The sequence below is a fragment of the Seriola aureovittata genome, chromosome 20 (assembly GCF_021018895.1).
Source record: "Seriola aureovittata isolate HTS-2021-v1 ecotype China chromosome 20, ASM2101889v1, whole genome shotgun sequence".
NCBI classification, from domain to species: domain Eukaryota; kingdom Metazoa; phylum Chordata; class Actinopteri; order Carangiformes; family Carangidae; genus Seriola; species Seriola aureovittata.
Genome location: NC_079383.1, coordinates 20,092,814 through 20,107,828, shown reverse-complemented (window position 1 = coordinate 20,107,828; position 15,015 = coordinate 20,092,814). Strand labels below are relative to the sequence as shown.

The 15,015-nt window shown below is 41.1% G+C and overlaps 2 protein-coding genes across 2 annotated transcripts; both read left to right on the top strand.

Annotated features, from left to right (window-relative positions):
- Positions 1-305: 305 nt before the first annotated feature.
- Positions 306-2,579, top strand: enkur (enkurin, TRPC channel interacting protein). The gene is made up of 5 exons (XM_056363752.1): positions 306-535; positions 981-1,126; positions 1,236-1,459; positions 1,714-1,860; positions 2,182-2,579. The coding sequence occupies exons 1-5, from the start codon at positions 456-458 to the stop codon at positions 2,359-2,361; spliced, it is 777 nt and encodes a 258-aa protein (XP_056219727.1). The 5' UTR covers positions 306-455; the 3' UTR covers positions 2,362-2,579.
- A 122-nt stretch (positions 2,580-2,701) lies between these two features.
- prtfdc1a (phosphoribosyl transferase domain containing 1a) lies at positions 2,702-12,137 on the top strand. The gene is made up of 10 exons (XM_056363754.1): positions 2,702-2,833; positions 2,990-3,093; positions 3,559-3,665; positions 3,757-3,940; positions 5,345-5,410; positions 7,668-7,685; positions 8,441-8,523; positions 8,866-8,912; positions 9,568-9,644; positions 11,521-12,137. The coding sequence occupies exons 2-10, from the start codon at positions 3,061-3,063 to the stop codon at positions 11,566-11,568; spliced, it is 663 nt and encodes a 220-aa protein (XP_056219729.1). The 5' UTR covers positions 2,702-2,833; positions 2,990-3,060; the 3' UTR covers positions 11,569-12,137.
- Positions 12,138-15,015: the final 2,878 nt, after the last annotated feature.

The window sequence follows — 15,015 nt, the reverse complement described above, 5'->3', positions numbered from 1 at the left end:
TTCAAAGCATTTTTTCAAACAAAACACTTTTATAAACATTTTCTATCGCGAACCGAACAGTTGGGGTGACTCTTTGCTGCATTCAGGAACATATTAGAACTTCGTAATTTAGTGTTGTAAACTTGAAAGTACGAAAATGCTAATTTGGTATCAATTTTTTTGTCGTAGCTACATATAGATCGGGTGCTCGCTCAATCAACTCACTCATCAACTCAATCCACGGTCTATCAATTTAATGAAAAACGCGGTCGCAAAATGAAATTTAGTACTTAACAAGCATTCGTGAATGCAACATTTGCCCCCGCAGTTGCCCAGCAACTAGCAACCAGCGTGTTGTCAAACAAATAACTCTGTCCCAAGGACTTCTAGCTAGTGTTAGCTCGGTCGAGTTGGTTCGTTTAGTCATTAGCTGAACTTAATTAACAGCGGTTTCTTTTTGCTCGAAGTCACTCAACATGTCTGGAGTTTTGCATCCACCCGAAAGTGTCTACAACCTCATACCGAAGGAGGAGGTTCATACTCAGAAACCGCCGATGTACGCTCAAAGCTGTTGCTTGACACATTAACATTAGCTACACCGGTCAAATTAAGCTAGTTGGTTTAGTTGATCAGGAAGCTAGTTAGCTGCACCATAAGCTAGTTAATGAGCACTTCAGATGTAGTTAAAAGTCGATATAGAAAATAATTAACTACAATAATCTATTACACCGATTATACAGTCGAGCAATCGAATAGTTAAGTAACAGAATGATACTTGCCAACTGTTTTGATAATAGCGAATAAGACCGTTTTCAAGCATATGTAATAGTTTACTGTTGCTTACTTAAGCTTAACTGTACACTAATCTAACTTATGGCTGAAGGCAGTGAAATTTGCATGTTGCTTAAAGATGAAAGTAGGGATCCTTTGATTCATTTTATGATTGAATATCTGAAATTATTTTGAAATTAAATGATCTTTCTCCTCTCCTGACTCTGAAGGTACATGTCCAAGTTTAGACCGCTAGTTGTTCTTGAGAAAAAGTCAACCAAGGATGCAATGAGGACGATGGGACCAGCAAAAGTAGAGGTGCCATCCCCAGACAAATACCTCAAAAAGCATTCAAAAGAGCCCAAACTGCCTGAAAGTGAGTATTTCCATAGACTATATAACCAATGTGTGGGCGTACATTTGAGCAATGATTCTGCTTTGTAGTCATCTGAATTTCTTACCTTCATATTTTCATGTTTTCTCAGAAACACAGTGCTCGAAAGAAGTTCGTCACATCTACACTACGAGAAAACCGTCTGTTCCTGCGAGGACAGACAACCCACCTCTGGTCATGCATACCAAGAGAGACTATATAAAGACAACTACACTGGTTCCAATGAAGCCACAGCCGACCTTTGTGGACACCAAGAAGGGACACAAGCAGCGCCTTGAAAATTCAGGACTTGTCCCCAAATACATCAAGAAAAAGGTATTTTCCTACAATAGAACACACAAGAGAAGTTTGAGAAACACAACTTCAGAGAGATTGTCAGTTCCAACAGTCAGATGTGTTCACAAATTCACAGCCATGAATGCCAGGAAAAGATAATAAGTAGCACATACAAAAACTGAGAATAAATTCCTATTTTCATTGATGAAATGATCCATCTGTGAGGCCTGATTTCATATTTCAATAGACCCACTGTGAACATATTATTGAGAGTTGCCAGTTTCTGTCTGCAGGATTATGGAGAAGTGCCTGAGTACCTTCTGCAGCGCAGTGAAGAAGAGCAGAGGGCTCAGGAGGAGTATGACAACTTTGTGAAAGAACAGAAGGAGCAGGGAGCCATGAAACACCTGTCTGACGAGGAGCGTCAAGCCGTCGTGGAGGTACCTGAACACATGGCTGCACGGTGGCAATTCTGTCCCTAAAGCAGCAGGGGATCATACAGACATCTGGAACGTCTTGGGGGTTAGGGTTAAGGTGTGGGTGGGGGGATTTCATACCTTTGAAGTTTTTAGAAAAGTACTTATTGACCCCCAATAGGTCAGGATGAAATGTTTTCGGTCGGACCATTATGGCTGCAGCAGCAAAATTAAGGGTTTTAAATTACCCCTGAGAATGCTTGAATGCTGATATATACTGTATATATTATCAAAATGACTTTACCGTGACACTGATTGGCTTCCCTCTCTGGGTCCACTATCCAGGGCCTGAAGAAGAGCTGGGATGAGGTGCACCATGAGTACCAGGGCCTCTCGCTCGTCATCGACACCCTGTCAAAGAAAGCCCACAAGGCGCGGCTCGAAGTGGCGATGAAGCAGCTGGAGAACGACATTAACCTCTTCGAGAGGTTCAAAAGCATCTACATACCCATTACTAGGACATAAAAAACACTATCAGAAATTTACTTTAAGGAATATTAAAATTTAAGCATCAGAAAAGGCCAAACTATTATTCTTTCTGTCTTATGTCCTGTTTTCCTGCCTTGCAAATGTGTTGTATCAGAGAACTTCTTTGCAAAAAGCTGGAAGTAAAGGCTTGAAATCTTGAGCATCCTTTAAAATCAATTTCATTCTGACTGAATAAAAAATTCACAGCATAGAAATTGTGTCACATATTTGTTGTTAAGTTGTTTCATTCTCCCTCAGCGGCTTGTGATGCGGCCACATGCCAGCATAGCATCACATGAAGCTGATTATCCCTGTAATTCTCCGCCACTAAAACAACGCTGTCCTTTTTACGCAAATGACTTGAGCATGATCCCACAGGCCATGTGGCTGACCAGGACTTATGTGGATGAGTTTCTGTTTTTTCCACTTTTGTTTAGTGAATGGTCGCTGGAAAGACGGCAACAAAACGGTAAGAAATGCTTTGACATTAAGATTAAGACTAAGATTAAAAATGTTGTGCAGCAGGTTGTTCTAGTTCAGCTGTAGAAGGAATTTATTTATTTACTTCTTCCTCATTTTTAGATCCAGTTTATGTCCCATAATTTTTCTGTGTATTCCACTGAAGGTCACTGATACCTGTTTCCTATCCTAATCCTTTACCCGAGCGGCGTCTTCACCTTGTCAGCGCCACTACAGATGGACAACACAGGGATGAAAGGAGGAATTGTGGTACGTTCAACACAAAGCTCAGCTCATCAAAATATCCAGTGTTAAATTCAGATATCTAAGTCATGGCTTTATATTTTGTGCATAGTCCATGATCAACAAAAAATTAGCATTTGTGATATTATTTGTTCAGCTGTTATAGTTGTTGTAAGACGGCAACATTTTTGCTGTTGTTTGATATTGTAGTACATTTTCTGTTAGTTCCTTTTTAAATCCGAATTTGAAGATGTAGCTTAACTTGTTGTCAACTGCTTTACATTTTAGTCTTCAAGATTTCCAGGTTTTAGGATGCTAGGGTGCAACTATAAGACTTTTCTTACAACAAAATGTACAAATTTATATAAAGAACAGTATCCATGATTTATTTTTCTGTTAGACCTTAGAAGTTCACAAACATCTTAAAAAGGTAAAATATCACATGTCTGAGTAGTAGCACCTCCACGCCTAACAGTGAGTTGTGTGTCTTAGATAAAAGATGACTGGCCAGGTTACAGCCTGGACCTGTTCACCTACCCAGAACACTACCACGAAGACATAGAGAGTGTTTACATTCCCCATGGTGTCATCATGAACAGGTAAAAAACACACGTAAACACACACAGCAGAGTGAGTTCTTAATCATTTTCCAGTCATTTGTGTTTGCCCTGGTGTGATTTTCTCCTGCAGGATAGAGCGTCTGGCGAGCTCCATCATGGACGACTTTGAGGACAACAGTATAATGGTGCTGTGCGTCCTGAAGGGCGGCTACAAGTTCTGCGCAGATCTGGTGGAGTTCATCAAAGTTCTTGGCCGCAACTCCAACAAGTACCTGGAGACGCGGGTGGAGTTCATCCGTCTGAAGAGCTACCTGGTGGGTGAACTGCATAAAATCTATTTTTTATTTAGCCTTAATAAAACATCACAAACTTTCCTCAGATGGCTTCACAACCTGTAGAGCAAACAACACCTATGTGCTTAAATACAGGCTCTCTGAGTATTCTTTATTATTTTTTGGGCATTTTATAGATAAAATTAATGATAATTGATAATCAAAATAATGCTCACTACAGCCCTAACTTCATGCACCAAAGACACTTAAACATCCCTTATGTAACTCAGGGATGGAGCTGACTTTCGGCTCGGCCACCAGATGTCACTCTTGTTTCTGTTTAGTGAGGAAGCGGCACAGTCAGGCAGGACACCTCAAGGACGATTGATCGTGGAGCAACTGCAGAGCTCATGTTCATGAAAACACCAGCTTGGTAATTGGTGCTTTTGTTTCTGCCAAGAAGAACAGATAATGACACTGTCTAACACCTGGAATGTATAAACTGAGGCATTTTCTGTTAATGTTTGCAGTGACATCATTTTGCATTTGTCACCATCGTCACTCGTTATTCAGGGATGTATTCTAGCGCAGAGCAAATCCAAAAGGATCTGATTTATATTTTTCTGTGTGTGTCGTCAGTCCCGCTCTCCTCTCACAGCACACAGCAGACATTCAAATAGAGATAGTTTATTTCCCTCCTGGGTCATACTGAAGTCATACATAATAATGTCACGTGTTTTCTTAATAAGAAAGTAAAAGCTTGAGATTTTACTTTCCAACAGGGCTACATGAGGGTAATTCAAATAACACTGAACAAAATTTACTTCAGTACAACTTGATTTATCTGTGTTGGGGCACATTTATGCAGCAGCCCACCCCTCAGATCAACAGATAAAAATATCAAAAATAATAAGGAAATACAAAAGCATAACAACATTAAAACAAAAGCAAATCCTCAGAATTACATCAAACAACATGGCAGCAAGCAACAGCTGCCATTACTACAGTGGAGGACGGTGTCTGAGTGATGACACTGTTAGTCAATCTCACAGGTCATGATGGAGTCATGTGACCTGCCCCCAGGGCCCGGGATCTCGTCCATGTCACTGTTCCTCTTCATCCAAGTGATGCATCTGTAGCCAAGTGAATCCAACTTCAAAGCTGTCGCTCTTCAAAGCTTTGCTTCCTGCAGGGACAGACTGGGCCTGGTTCTGGTTATGTTAAGGATAATATTTTAAATTCATAGTCACCCTTTGTGCACTTGTCTTGCGTTAATGCTTTCTCGAATGTTGTACAGTAAATTCAGTAAATCCAGTAACTTAAGTTGGCTGAAAAGCAACCGTGCAGTAAAAAAAAAGTACAAAGTTCACAACATCTCCGTATGATTTTATTGAGTATAATTGCATCATATGACACATTTTTACATTCTTGTCTTCTTCTTCCCAGAATGACCACTCAACAGAGGACCTGCACATCATAGGAAGCAGGGATCTGTCTATTCTGCGTGGAAAGGTGTGTGTGGAAAGTTTGTCTCTTATCTTATAGGGTTCAGTATTCATTCATTGTCAGGTTTAGTAAAGAGAAACTACCTTGTCCTCAAGAGGGAGCCGTCAGTCAAACTGTCAGGAGGTGAACACAGGATACGCCTAATCTGAGGTTTTACACAAGAATGCATAGAGTTTATAGTTAATACAAGCGCGGACAATTACATTTTTGTGTACTTATATAATATGCAACTGTGTTATAAATATGTTTTTACTGCCCCAAACTTGCCCTCAGACCAGAACACACCCCTGCGCTTCAACTCTTGAAGCTTTCTCCTCACAATCATCCTCTTTGTGCACATCTCATGAGCAGCACTTTGTTAAAGCGGTTTGCCCTTCACCAGCCTGGCCATGAATCAGACATTTCAGGCAAACAAATGTTCCCACAAGGCAGATTTACTGACTGTTCATCCCTGTTGAGCTCTGGCAGGGAGGAGTGGGGAATCTGCAGAGGACACAGGCTGCGGCATCATGAGGAATTATCCCTCCTCGCTACATCATTCTCTGAGATGGACAGAGACTTCACTTACTCAGCTAATATGCCCACACGCATTTGCTTAAAAAAAAAAGAAAAAAGAAAGGGCTGATGTTGAATTGTCTTTACTGAGCTGTCACTTTGACTTGTTAGCTAAGATGCATTTTCGCCGCGGGTAAAAAGGTCAGCGGGAAAAAAAACACAGAGGCTGACAGGCACCTTGCACAGAAAACATGAATCACTCCGATTCGTCTGCATCACTCCACGCTCTAGTTACACTCTCTCACTTTGATGGAAATATTACACACAAACCTCCCACGAAGTCTCATATTATCTAAAAAAAAAACAATTATTAGTCATCAGTCTTTGTAAGCCTCATAAAGAAATGTTGCTGGTAGATTAGGAGTCTGGTGCTATTGATACCTCCATTAAAACCTATTAATCAGCACCATAATAATGGCAACGTAATGACAGCATAGAAGAAGTAAACGTTAAGTTGAGGACTGGGGTGGCATGAGCAGGCTCTCTGGTTTCCCAGTGGTTATTATGGAAACCTGAGTAGTTTGAAGTCATAAATGTAGAATAGTGTGTGAACTGAAGAAGGAACTAGAGGCATTGACACATGGGTGAAATACCAGTTCCTACTTAGAAAAGAAAACAACTTTATGTTCATAAAGAAATGAAAACTTTCTTCATTTTTGCTTTAAGCCATTTTTAGACATGCTAGCAGCGTAGCTCAAGGGATAGCAATGTCGGTCAGTCGATCCAACAACTATTGGATGGATTGCCGTGAAGTTTTTAACACACATTCATGCTCCCCAGAGGTTGCATCATATTGACTTTGATGATCCCCTGATCTTCCATGTAGCTGCATCATTTGTTCAATATGATTAAATACTTGCAAAACTAATTACCTTCATCTGTGCTTGTGTGTTTAGCATTTGTTAGCAAGCTAGCACACTAAACTAGGATGGTGGACATGTTAGACATTGTTCCAGCTAAACATCAGCAGGTTAGCTTTGAGCATGTTAGCCTACTGGCATTAGCAGTTACCTCAAAGCAGCCTCACAGAGCTGCTAATGTGGCTGTAGCCACCCAGTCTTGGCACTAAGTCCTAATACTTACCTGGCACCATGACAGATTAGTAAAAAAAAAATTTTTTCATAATAAACTATAAAATCCCAAACAGTTATGCTATACAGATTCAAATAATTGCCAGTGCACAGTTGTTGTCCAGCTGGCTGAACGGTATGTTTACATTTTGTAGCATGCAGCAAGACAGGTTAGTTATGTTTTCCTCTGTCTACTCTCTCTGAGTGTTATGTAACAGCGTACAGGTGTGGACCGGGAGCATTGGCCGGGTGCCTGCATTCTCTCCGATCGCTCTCCCCAAACCATAGATACTCTCCACTGGCCTCACAAAGAGCCCCACACACCCAGCCAACAGGAACAAGGAGCCATTTGAAACCGTGCAGCAGGGAAAGTGTGCAACACCCGGACACTTAGAAGTGCTTTTTGCTCACTGTAGACACAGATGTTCGTTACTGTGGAGGTCAAATGAGTCGTCTGTGCTTTTGTTATGGCATTGAAAATACTGCCAACATTGTTGCTATAGGTACCATCTCTAAGAAATGTAAATTTCACAGAAACAACCCAACCTTTATTGTCACTCTGCCTGAACAGTGTTAAAATTCAAAAGGTGATGTTTTTCTAATGGGTTTTTCTGTTTTTCTTTTTACATGTTACAAAGTGTGTGCTCATTGTTGAGGTGAGTGTCAGGTGCAAACAATCTTTCTCCCATCTGCTCTGACTTGCAGTCCAGTTTCTCTTTTTAGAATAAATTAATTCTATCAAGCATGCCCTTCAAATTTCCACCTTGTTTGATGCCGTTTCGTTTGAACTTCTTTTAGTTCTTTAGAAAATTAAGAAGCCATTGTGCTTGTAAGAGCCACGTCTCCTTTGCTTCTGGTCTACAAAAGGACAAAAGGAACAAAGTGTTTTGTCTTTGAGATCATGTTTCACTTGTAAAAGTTGAACACATAAGCACACTATCACAAGGACTGTTTACCCATAAGAAGATGCTGTCAAATCTTCAAATGCAAAAAAACTAAAATCATGCCAGTATTTACTTCAACAATTGTAGACAGTTTAGAAGAACCGCTCCAGTGTCGTATCATCTCTGAAAACAAACAAATAAATCTAATCCTCATGTCATGGAAAATTTTCCGTGTTACTTCTTATAAAAAGTGGAAATTTCCTCTGTTTATAGAAAAAGCAACAATAGACATGAGACAAAAATGATTCAGCAGAAGTAAGAGTTCGTGCAGAAGATGTACTCATTCATTTCTCATTAATACATTAAACATATTTACTCAAGGGGGGAAATATTTAATGGAAAACTTTAGAAAAAGGAATATCTTAGTGTCATTTTCCTCCTCTTTGAAAGTGCTCTGCACTCAAATGTCCCACGTCCCTCCCTCCTCATCATCTCTCCCCCTTTCCTTTGCTCTTCCCCTCCCTAAGGCCATAGTTGACACAGGAAAGACCATGAAGGCCCTTCTGAAGCATGTGGAGACCTTTGAACCCAAGATGGTCAAGGTGGCAGGGTGAGCCAGTCATTCAATCATCTGTGTTTTTCCCCACCGGTGGAAATGCCGAGCGTGTGACGAACACTAGAAGAAGATATCGCTGGCCCACAGTCACTATCTGGTGTCCGTGGGCAGTTCCTCTGGCGCTCCTGCGATCACAGACACCAGATAAACATCTTTCCTCACACATGGCTTGCGTTGAAAGTTATTTCCTCTTTTACTGTGTATGTAACTCTGTCCAAGTGTTAGCAGTTTCATCTTCGGATGGGGATGCTTTTTTAAAAAAAAATAAACAGAAAGTTACTGTAACACGTACTGTAACACTTTGGGAATAAACTTTTTGTTTTAACATGTGTTTAGTCTGCTGGTGAAGAGGGTCCCTAACATGGCTGAACGTCTGACAGACTGTGAGTATTCCTGATGTTTGTGATTGCTTTGTCAGTAACAGTGAATCATGTGTTTTTGTGATGTTACTCAAAGCTCAAGTGGTTTTCTTAGCAAGTATGGTTGCGCACAAACTTTCATCATTAATGGAGTTATTTATGAATTTTGCTATTGCAACATAGCCAGCGTTAGCATTAACAGCTGTTTACTATCACATCTTTTCTTCTACTGAAGCTAGCACGCTAACCAGCTAGCGACTCACTGTAGCTTCCAATCTGCAGTGAAGACGCAGCGCTGCTCAGAGGACTTATTATAACCTGTTGTGTTATAAAGCCAACGACAGCTGAAGCTCTTTTCAAGCAAAAGCGTCTTTAAGTTTGTTTTCTTGAAACAAAATCTGTAGATTACTTGTCCCACCACAGTTAGACAAAAGTCTAGAAACTGGATAGACTTATGAACCATTGCATAAAGCTGGAGTGTAAATACAAAGATAGTTCCATCAGTGTAACTACTACATGTTCAACATTTCTAAAGCAGATGTATATTATTGAAGTAAAGTTGTCGCAGGCAGCTGTGACAGAGAAAATCTATAAATGAACTGACCACTGATAATCCATAGAGAAATACTGGATTTATCATGTTACTTATTCAGATCCTCGTCTGTGTTTGTTCTGATAGATGTTGGGTTTGAAATCCCCAACCGCTTCGTTGTCGGCTATGCGCTGGACTACAACGAATACTTCCGTGACCTGAATGTAAGTGAGTGAGTCCGCTGACTCCGCTGCACACCGCACGTGACCTTTTGAAAAGCTAAGAGAAAGGGATGAAAGAGACAGGGGGGGGGGGGGGGGGGGGGGGGTAAACACAGCAAATCAAAGAGATGCACTCCTCTGCCCTGAAACCTAAACTCACCCAATACGTGTCCTCCCTGCCTGAGGAGACTTTACATGTAGGAAAAGCAGCTCAGATCTGTTCAGCTGGTTTCTGTTTGTATGTGAAAGGGAGAATGTGTGCAAGGTGTTTACTCATAACACTGTCATTCAAAGCAGTACTCAGTGTTGTGTTGGTTTCTGTCAAGAACTTCAAGTGCTTGTCACTTTTTCTCACAATATCAGCCCAATAATCAACCCGTGACCTACACTGGGTGTTTTGACCCATGTAGTGTGTAATAATGGAAGACAACCCATACTGGCACCCAGGATGTCTCACAAGGCTGCGGTGGAGGACTAGCACATCAGGATTTTTAGCCATGCTAGCAGCTAGCAGCTCAAGACTGAAATATCTCATAAACTCTTAAATGGATGCACATGAAATCTTTCGGAGGCATTCCTGGTCCCGAGAGGATGAAACCTAATGACTTCAGTGATACCTTGACTTTTCCCTCCTTTTTAGTGCCACCATAACATTGATAAATTAAGATGGTGAACATGGTTAACATTATACCTACCTAACATCAGCATGTTAGCATTATCATTGTGAGTATGTTAGCATGCATATATTAGCATTTAGCTAAAAGCACTTCTTTGCCCAGGTATGGTATCACACAGCTACTAGCATGGATGTAGACTCTGGTCTTGTTTCGCCTCCTCCTACCTCATTTGGTGATATCTACCACAAAATCCATGATGCCACGGTTGTTAGTTGCCGGTTGACATTCCCAGAAGTCTCTCTCTGGCTCTTATCTCCTGATCACAATTGCACAATAATTAGGTTGTGGAAAAACTGCAAGCTATGAATGTCAGGGTTCAAAGTGTCGTCAGCATTTCTAACATTTTTCTTGGCCACGTTGCCGTAGGAACTATAGGCATCTGACATAGTAAATAATGTCGTAGTCCGGCCTTTCAGTTATTTTTCTTCTGACCGCTTTCATTGGTCCTTTAAACAATCTCACTCCTCTACAAGCTTCGGGTCAGGAGTGCAACCTTTCCTCTGTTTTTCCTCGTCGCACCCCTGACAGCTAATTTCAAGCCATATTTCTATCAGTCTGAAATTAGTAAATGCAAACCTATGTGAACTCTGCCATTTTTATATCTGCAAAGGCGTGACCTCAAATTTACCTCTGACTCATGTGAAACACTAAGCCTACACTGACTCCCATAGCTGTGTGTGTGTGTGTGTGTGTGTGTGTGTGTGTGTGTGTGTGTATTCATATGGGTGTGTGTGCTGCACAGACTGCATGTACTGTATGATTGTGTGTGTCTCCTGTGCATGTTTGAGGGGGGTGGTATTCATTAGGAAAGTTTGAAGGAGTGTGACCTGTGGAATGTAGAGGTTAGGATCTCATTATCAGGCAGAGCTGAAGCTTCCCTTCTTATCTGTCCTCATTCTACAGAAGAAATATGAGTTGAACCCCTGGTACACCCAAAGTTAGATTAATGACTGTGTCATATTTTTGTAATTTACCTTTCTCTGCTTTCAAATTGTTGCATGCTTCATCTTTTCATACTGTATGCGGCATGTTAAAGCTCTCACAACATGCTGAGATTTCCCATAGGACAGGGTGACCCTAAACGCATATTTTGCCATCATCACGTGGAACATTTTTAGACAAGATTGATCCATACTGTAATATAGATTTAACGTTAGATAAGACAAGCTAATTTTTCTTTCTCCTGCCTCCTTTTCTTTCAGCATATCTGTGTTATCAGCAAGACTGGAAAGATGAAGTACAAGGTGTGAGGGGCATTAAAACCATAATTTATGTCCAGTTTGTGTGCCATCTTCAGCAGCAAGCAAAGGTTCACTTTACTCTCCCATGTCTTTATTCTCCCAACGCTTCAGCGTTAATTTTTTTTATCTCAAAGCAGCCAATCCAAATTTTTTGAGGGACTCTTAAATTTGAAAAAAAACAAATATTTCATGAGGTGTAATTGTTGCCTCATCACCTGTTTTTGTTTATCGGCGAGATGCACACAAACAAAGAAATTGATAAATGGGAGAAAGAAGCGCTTCCCACCAGGAGAGGACGTTGGTGACAGATGGAGAGAGCTTATGGACGCTGGCATCCTCGTGCCTGGATGACGCCCACTCTGACTCATGGAAAACACACAGTGGGTGCAGCAGGCTGGCGCGAAACAGAGTCTCCGCACCACACTGTATCTGTTTGTTTCCAACTGTAAACAGACCGTACTGGAATAATACATGAGATTAATATGGCAAAACCATCATTTGTCATATATAACATAATATTTTATACACTAAAAACACACATCTAAACTTGTATTTGTGTATTTTATATTAAATGTTGAACTTTTTTTCTTTTTTTTTACATTTACTGAGCCACTACAAGTCACTGCAGCTCTAGAATATGCAGACAAATTCCCTGTGCAGGAATATGTATGTGCACAGTTTGACAGAAGAAAGCTGTTTTCACATTCATCTGCTGAAGGAGGAACGTTTCTCTGTGATCACCTGGAGTCTGAGAAGTGTACGTACGAACGTGGTTTTGTGACGTCACAATTAGTTTGGGTCAATCATGGTCCAAATGATTTTGAGTAGATATCTATATCTATGTGTTCTGTCTGGAGGAAGTCTATAATGGAAGCTAAACTTTTGAAACCCATTGTTTCTTTCATTGAACATTCCTCAATTCCTATTGAAAAATAATTTCTTCATTCCACTGAATCGCAGATAAACAAACATTAAGGATTTTGTGTTTTTACAAGGTTTATAGTCCTGCAATTAAACTCTGAGCCCTTGATCTCTGGGGGAGACAGCTCAGTGTAACGGCTATAGAAATCAAAATACCTGCACACTCAGTGCTCTGAACTACAAACGTACGAGAGACACACACTCACTGAGGTATTTTCTGTGTTCTGTTGCCATTGTTGGGGTGACTAACAGAGTCAATTGTGCATGTCGACAGACAGACCAGATCATACTTCACTGCACACGGTGTGCACTCGACGAGTGTTATCATGTGGCTACGCACTCTTTAGTCTTAATCACCTGAAACTCCAAACAGCCGGCACATCACACAACAGGCTTTCATGTACACACCGAGGCATTATTCTAGCAGTGTAAAGAATTTAGGTGATTTGTGATTACCTTAGGATTACAGCACCTCCACTAAAATATGGTGAAATAATTAGAATCTGTTGTGTTTACTCTGGGAAGAAGTGTCACTTAACCCGTGCACCCTTCACTGCTCCATGTAAAAACCGCCGAGGTCCACAGAGACTAAAGGCGTTAAGTGAAGGATCATATATTATCACCATGCTTGTTCCATACGTTGTTGTGTGATTCAAAAGTCAAACTATACCGTGTGTGTGGCTTTTCCTCCTCACTTTTTTACAAACACGTTTCTAAGCCAAAAAGTAATGGTCCAGCGCCAGCTCTCCAAGTTAAATGACCTGATAAATGAGTTGCTGTGTGGATAATACGAGTGAGTGCAAACAAAAGAGAGTTCTTGGAGGGTTGGAGCACTCTGTTTCCATGTTGTGCTTTCAAAATGCTCTCAGGTTTCACAAATGAAGTGGTAAACAACACCTTCCCTAATACAGTCAGAAGAGCCCTAAATGCAGGCAGGTTTTATCACTTGTCCTTGACCCCTAAGGTGCAGAGGAGTGAGATAAGGAAGACGAAAAGAAGCTCAAACAAAATTACACAGCTTTTTGGTTGTGTGCTATCCGTGCATCTGGAGCCACAAAGACCCCCATTGTACCTCTGGCCGCAGCCCCATGTGTCCTTATCATAAAAAATCAGCACTTGGCAGTAGTGGTTAACTTATCCCAGCACTAATGCCCCCCGCACTGCCCTGGGAACCTGGAGGCCATTGTCTTTCACCTTGATGTTGGGTTTGTTGAAAGCAAGACGGGACAAAAAGCCTTGCAGGTTTCACATGCTGCGGCTTTTGTCGTGGCCCGTCAAGGGAACAGAGGATGGGGCCGACCGCAGAAAGTAGGCTACAGGTAAACTGCGCTCAGAACAAAAGGAACAAAACGGGAATTGTACATCTGAATGGCCACACATCCATGCGTTTGACATATGAAGCCTGTGGTTAGAGACGGAGCCGTAGGATTTGATTTCACCAGCTCAACAGATAGAGCATAATCATTCCACAAACCAATAATTTTGTTGTCCCACCTTCACTGTCTTAACTGATAAGATTGATACCAATAGTGCATACATTGAATATGCTGTGGCTAGCAGCTGGTTAGCTTAGCTTGGCACAAGGACTGGAAATTAAGAAATAACTAGCCTTATGTGTAGGACTATTTCTTCTCTGGGTGCAGTGACCTCCTGGACTCTTACATATTAGTTTTTGTATGTCTTAAACAAACAAGACACATGTATTAGGTGTTAATTAGTGAGCTTTAGAGGTGCTGATTGGTGGAATTTTCCACCTTTAATCAAAGCCAGGCTAACTGTTTCCTCCTGCTACCAGTGTTTGTGCTAAGCTAAGCTAAGTATCTCCTAGCTTACAGCTTGTAGCCTATTTGTGTATTTCCCAAAAATAATGTCAAACTATTACTTTGAAGTTAGACAACTTCAGTGTCCTTCAGTGTGTGTGCTTCTGCTGCATTTAAGATGAATAGACCAGACTTCATTTAAAATCTAGGTCATTTATTTGATCAGAAGTTTTATCCACGCTAAAAGATTACAGTCTTCGTTCCCACTTTGGAACTTAATGAATACTGCTTCACTGACGCATCTTGGTTCACAAATAGAAAGAACATCCTCCCCGGCGTTCATTGTGTTCCAATTAGGGACTGGCTGGCCAGAGGGCTTGATAGATTGACTGCTGCTGGGTTTCATCCAGTCATCAAACTCGGTGCCAGATCCACTTACACAACCTGGAGTGGGGAGTGATCTTCATCCTCTTAAACTCTCAAACTCAACTAGAGCTTAAACAAATCCTTAATGAATGAAATTATATACGTTGAGTTTAATGACTGTAGCCTTGCCTGACGAGTGTTTGTGCATGAAGGGTTGTTGTAAACTGGTTTTCCACAAACATAGCATGCTGTGCTGCAGAGTCATTTCCACCTGTCCTAATCGTAACGCTGCTGGGCTTTGAACTTGGGCTTCATGTGATGTCCTAATCCAGCCAAACATTTTGCTGCCACGAGAGAGCTCGTAATCTCTCTTCTGCTAAATGTTTGAGTCACTCTGATTCTGCAGCTA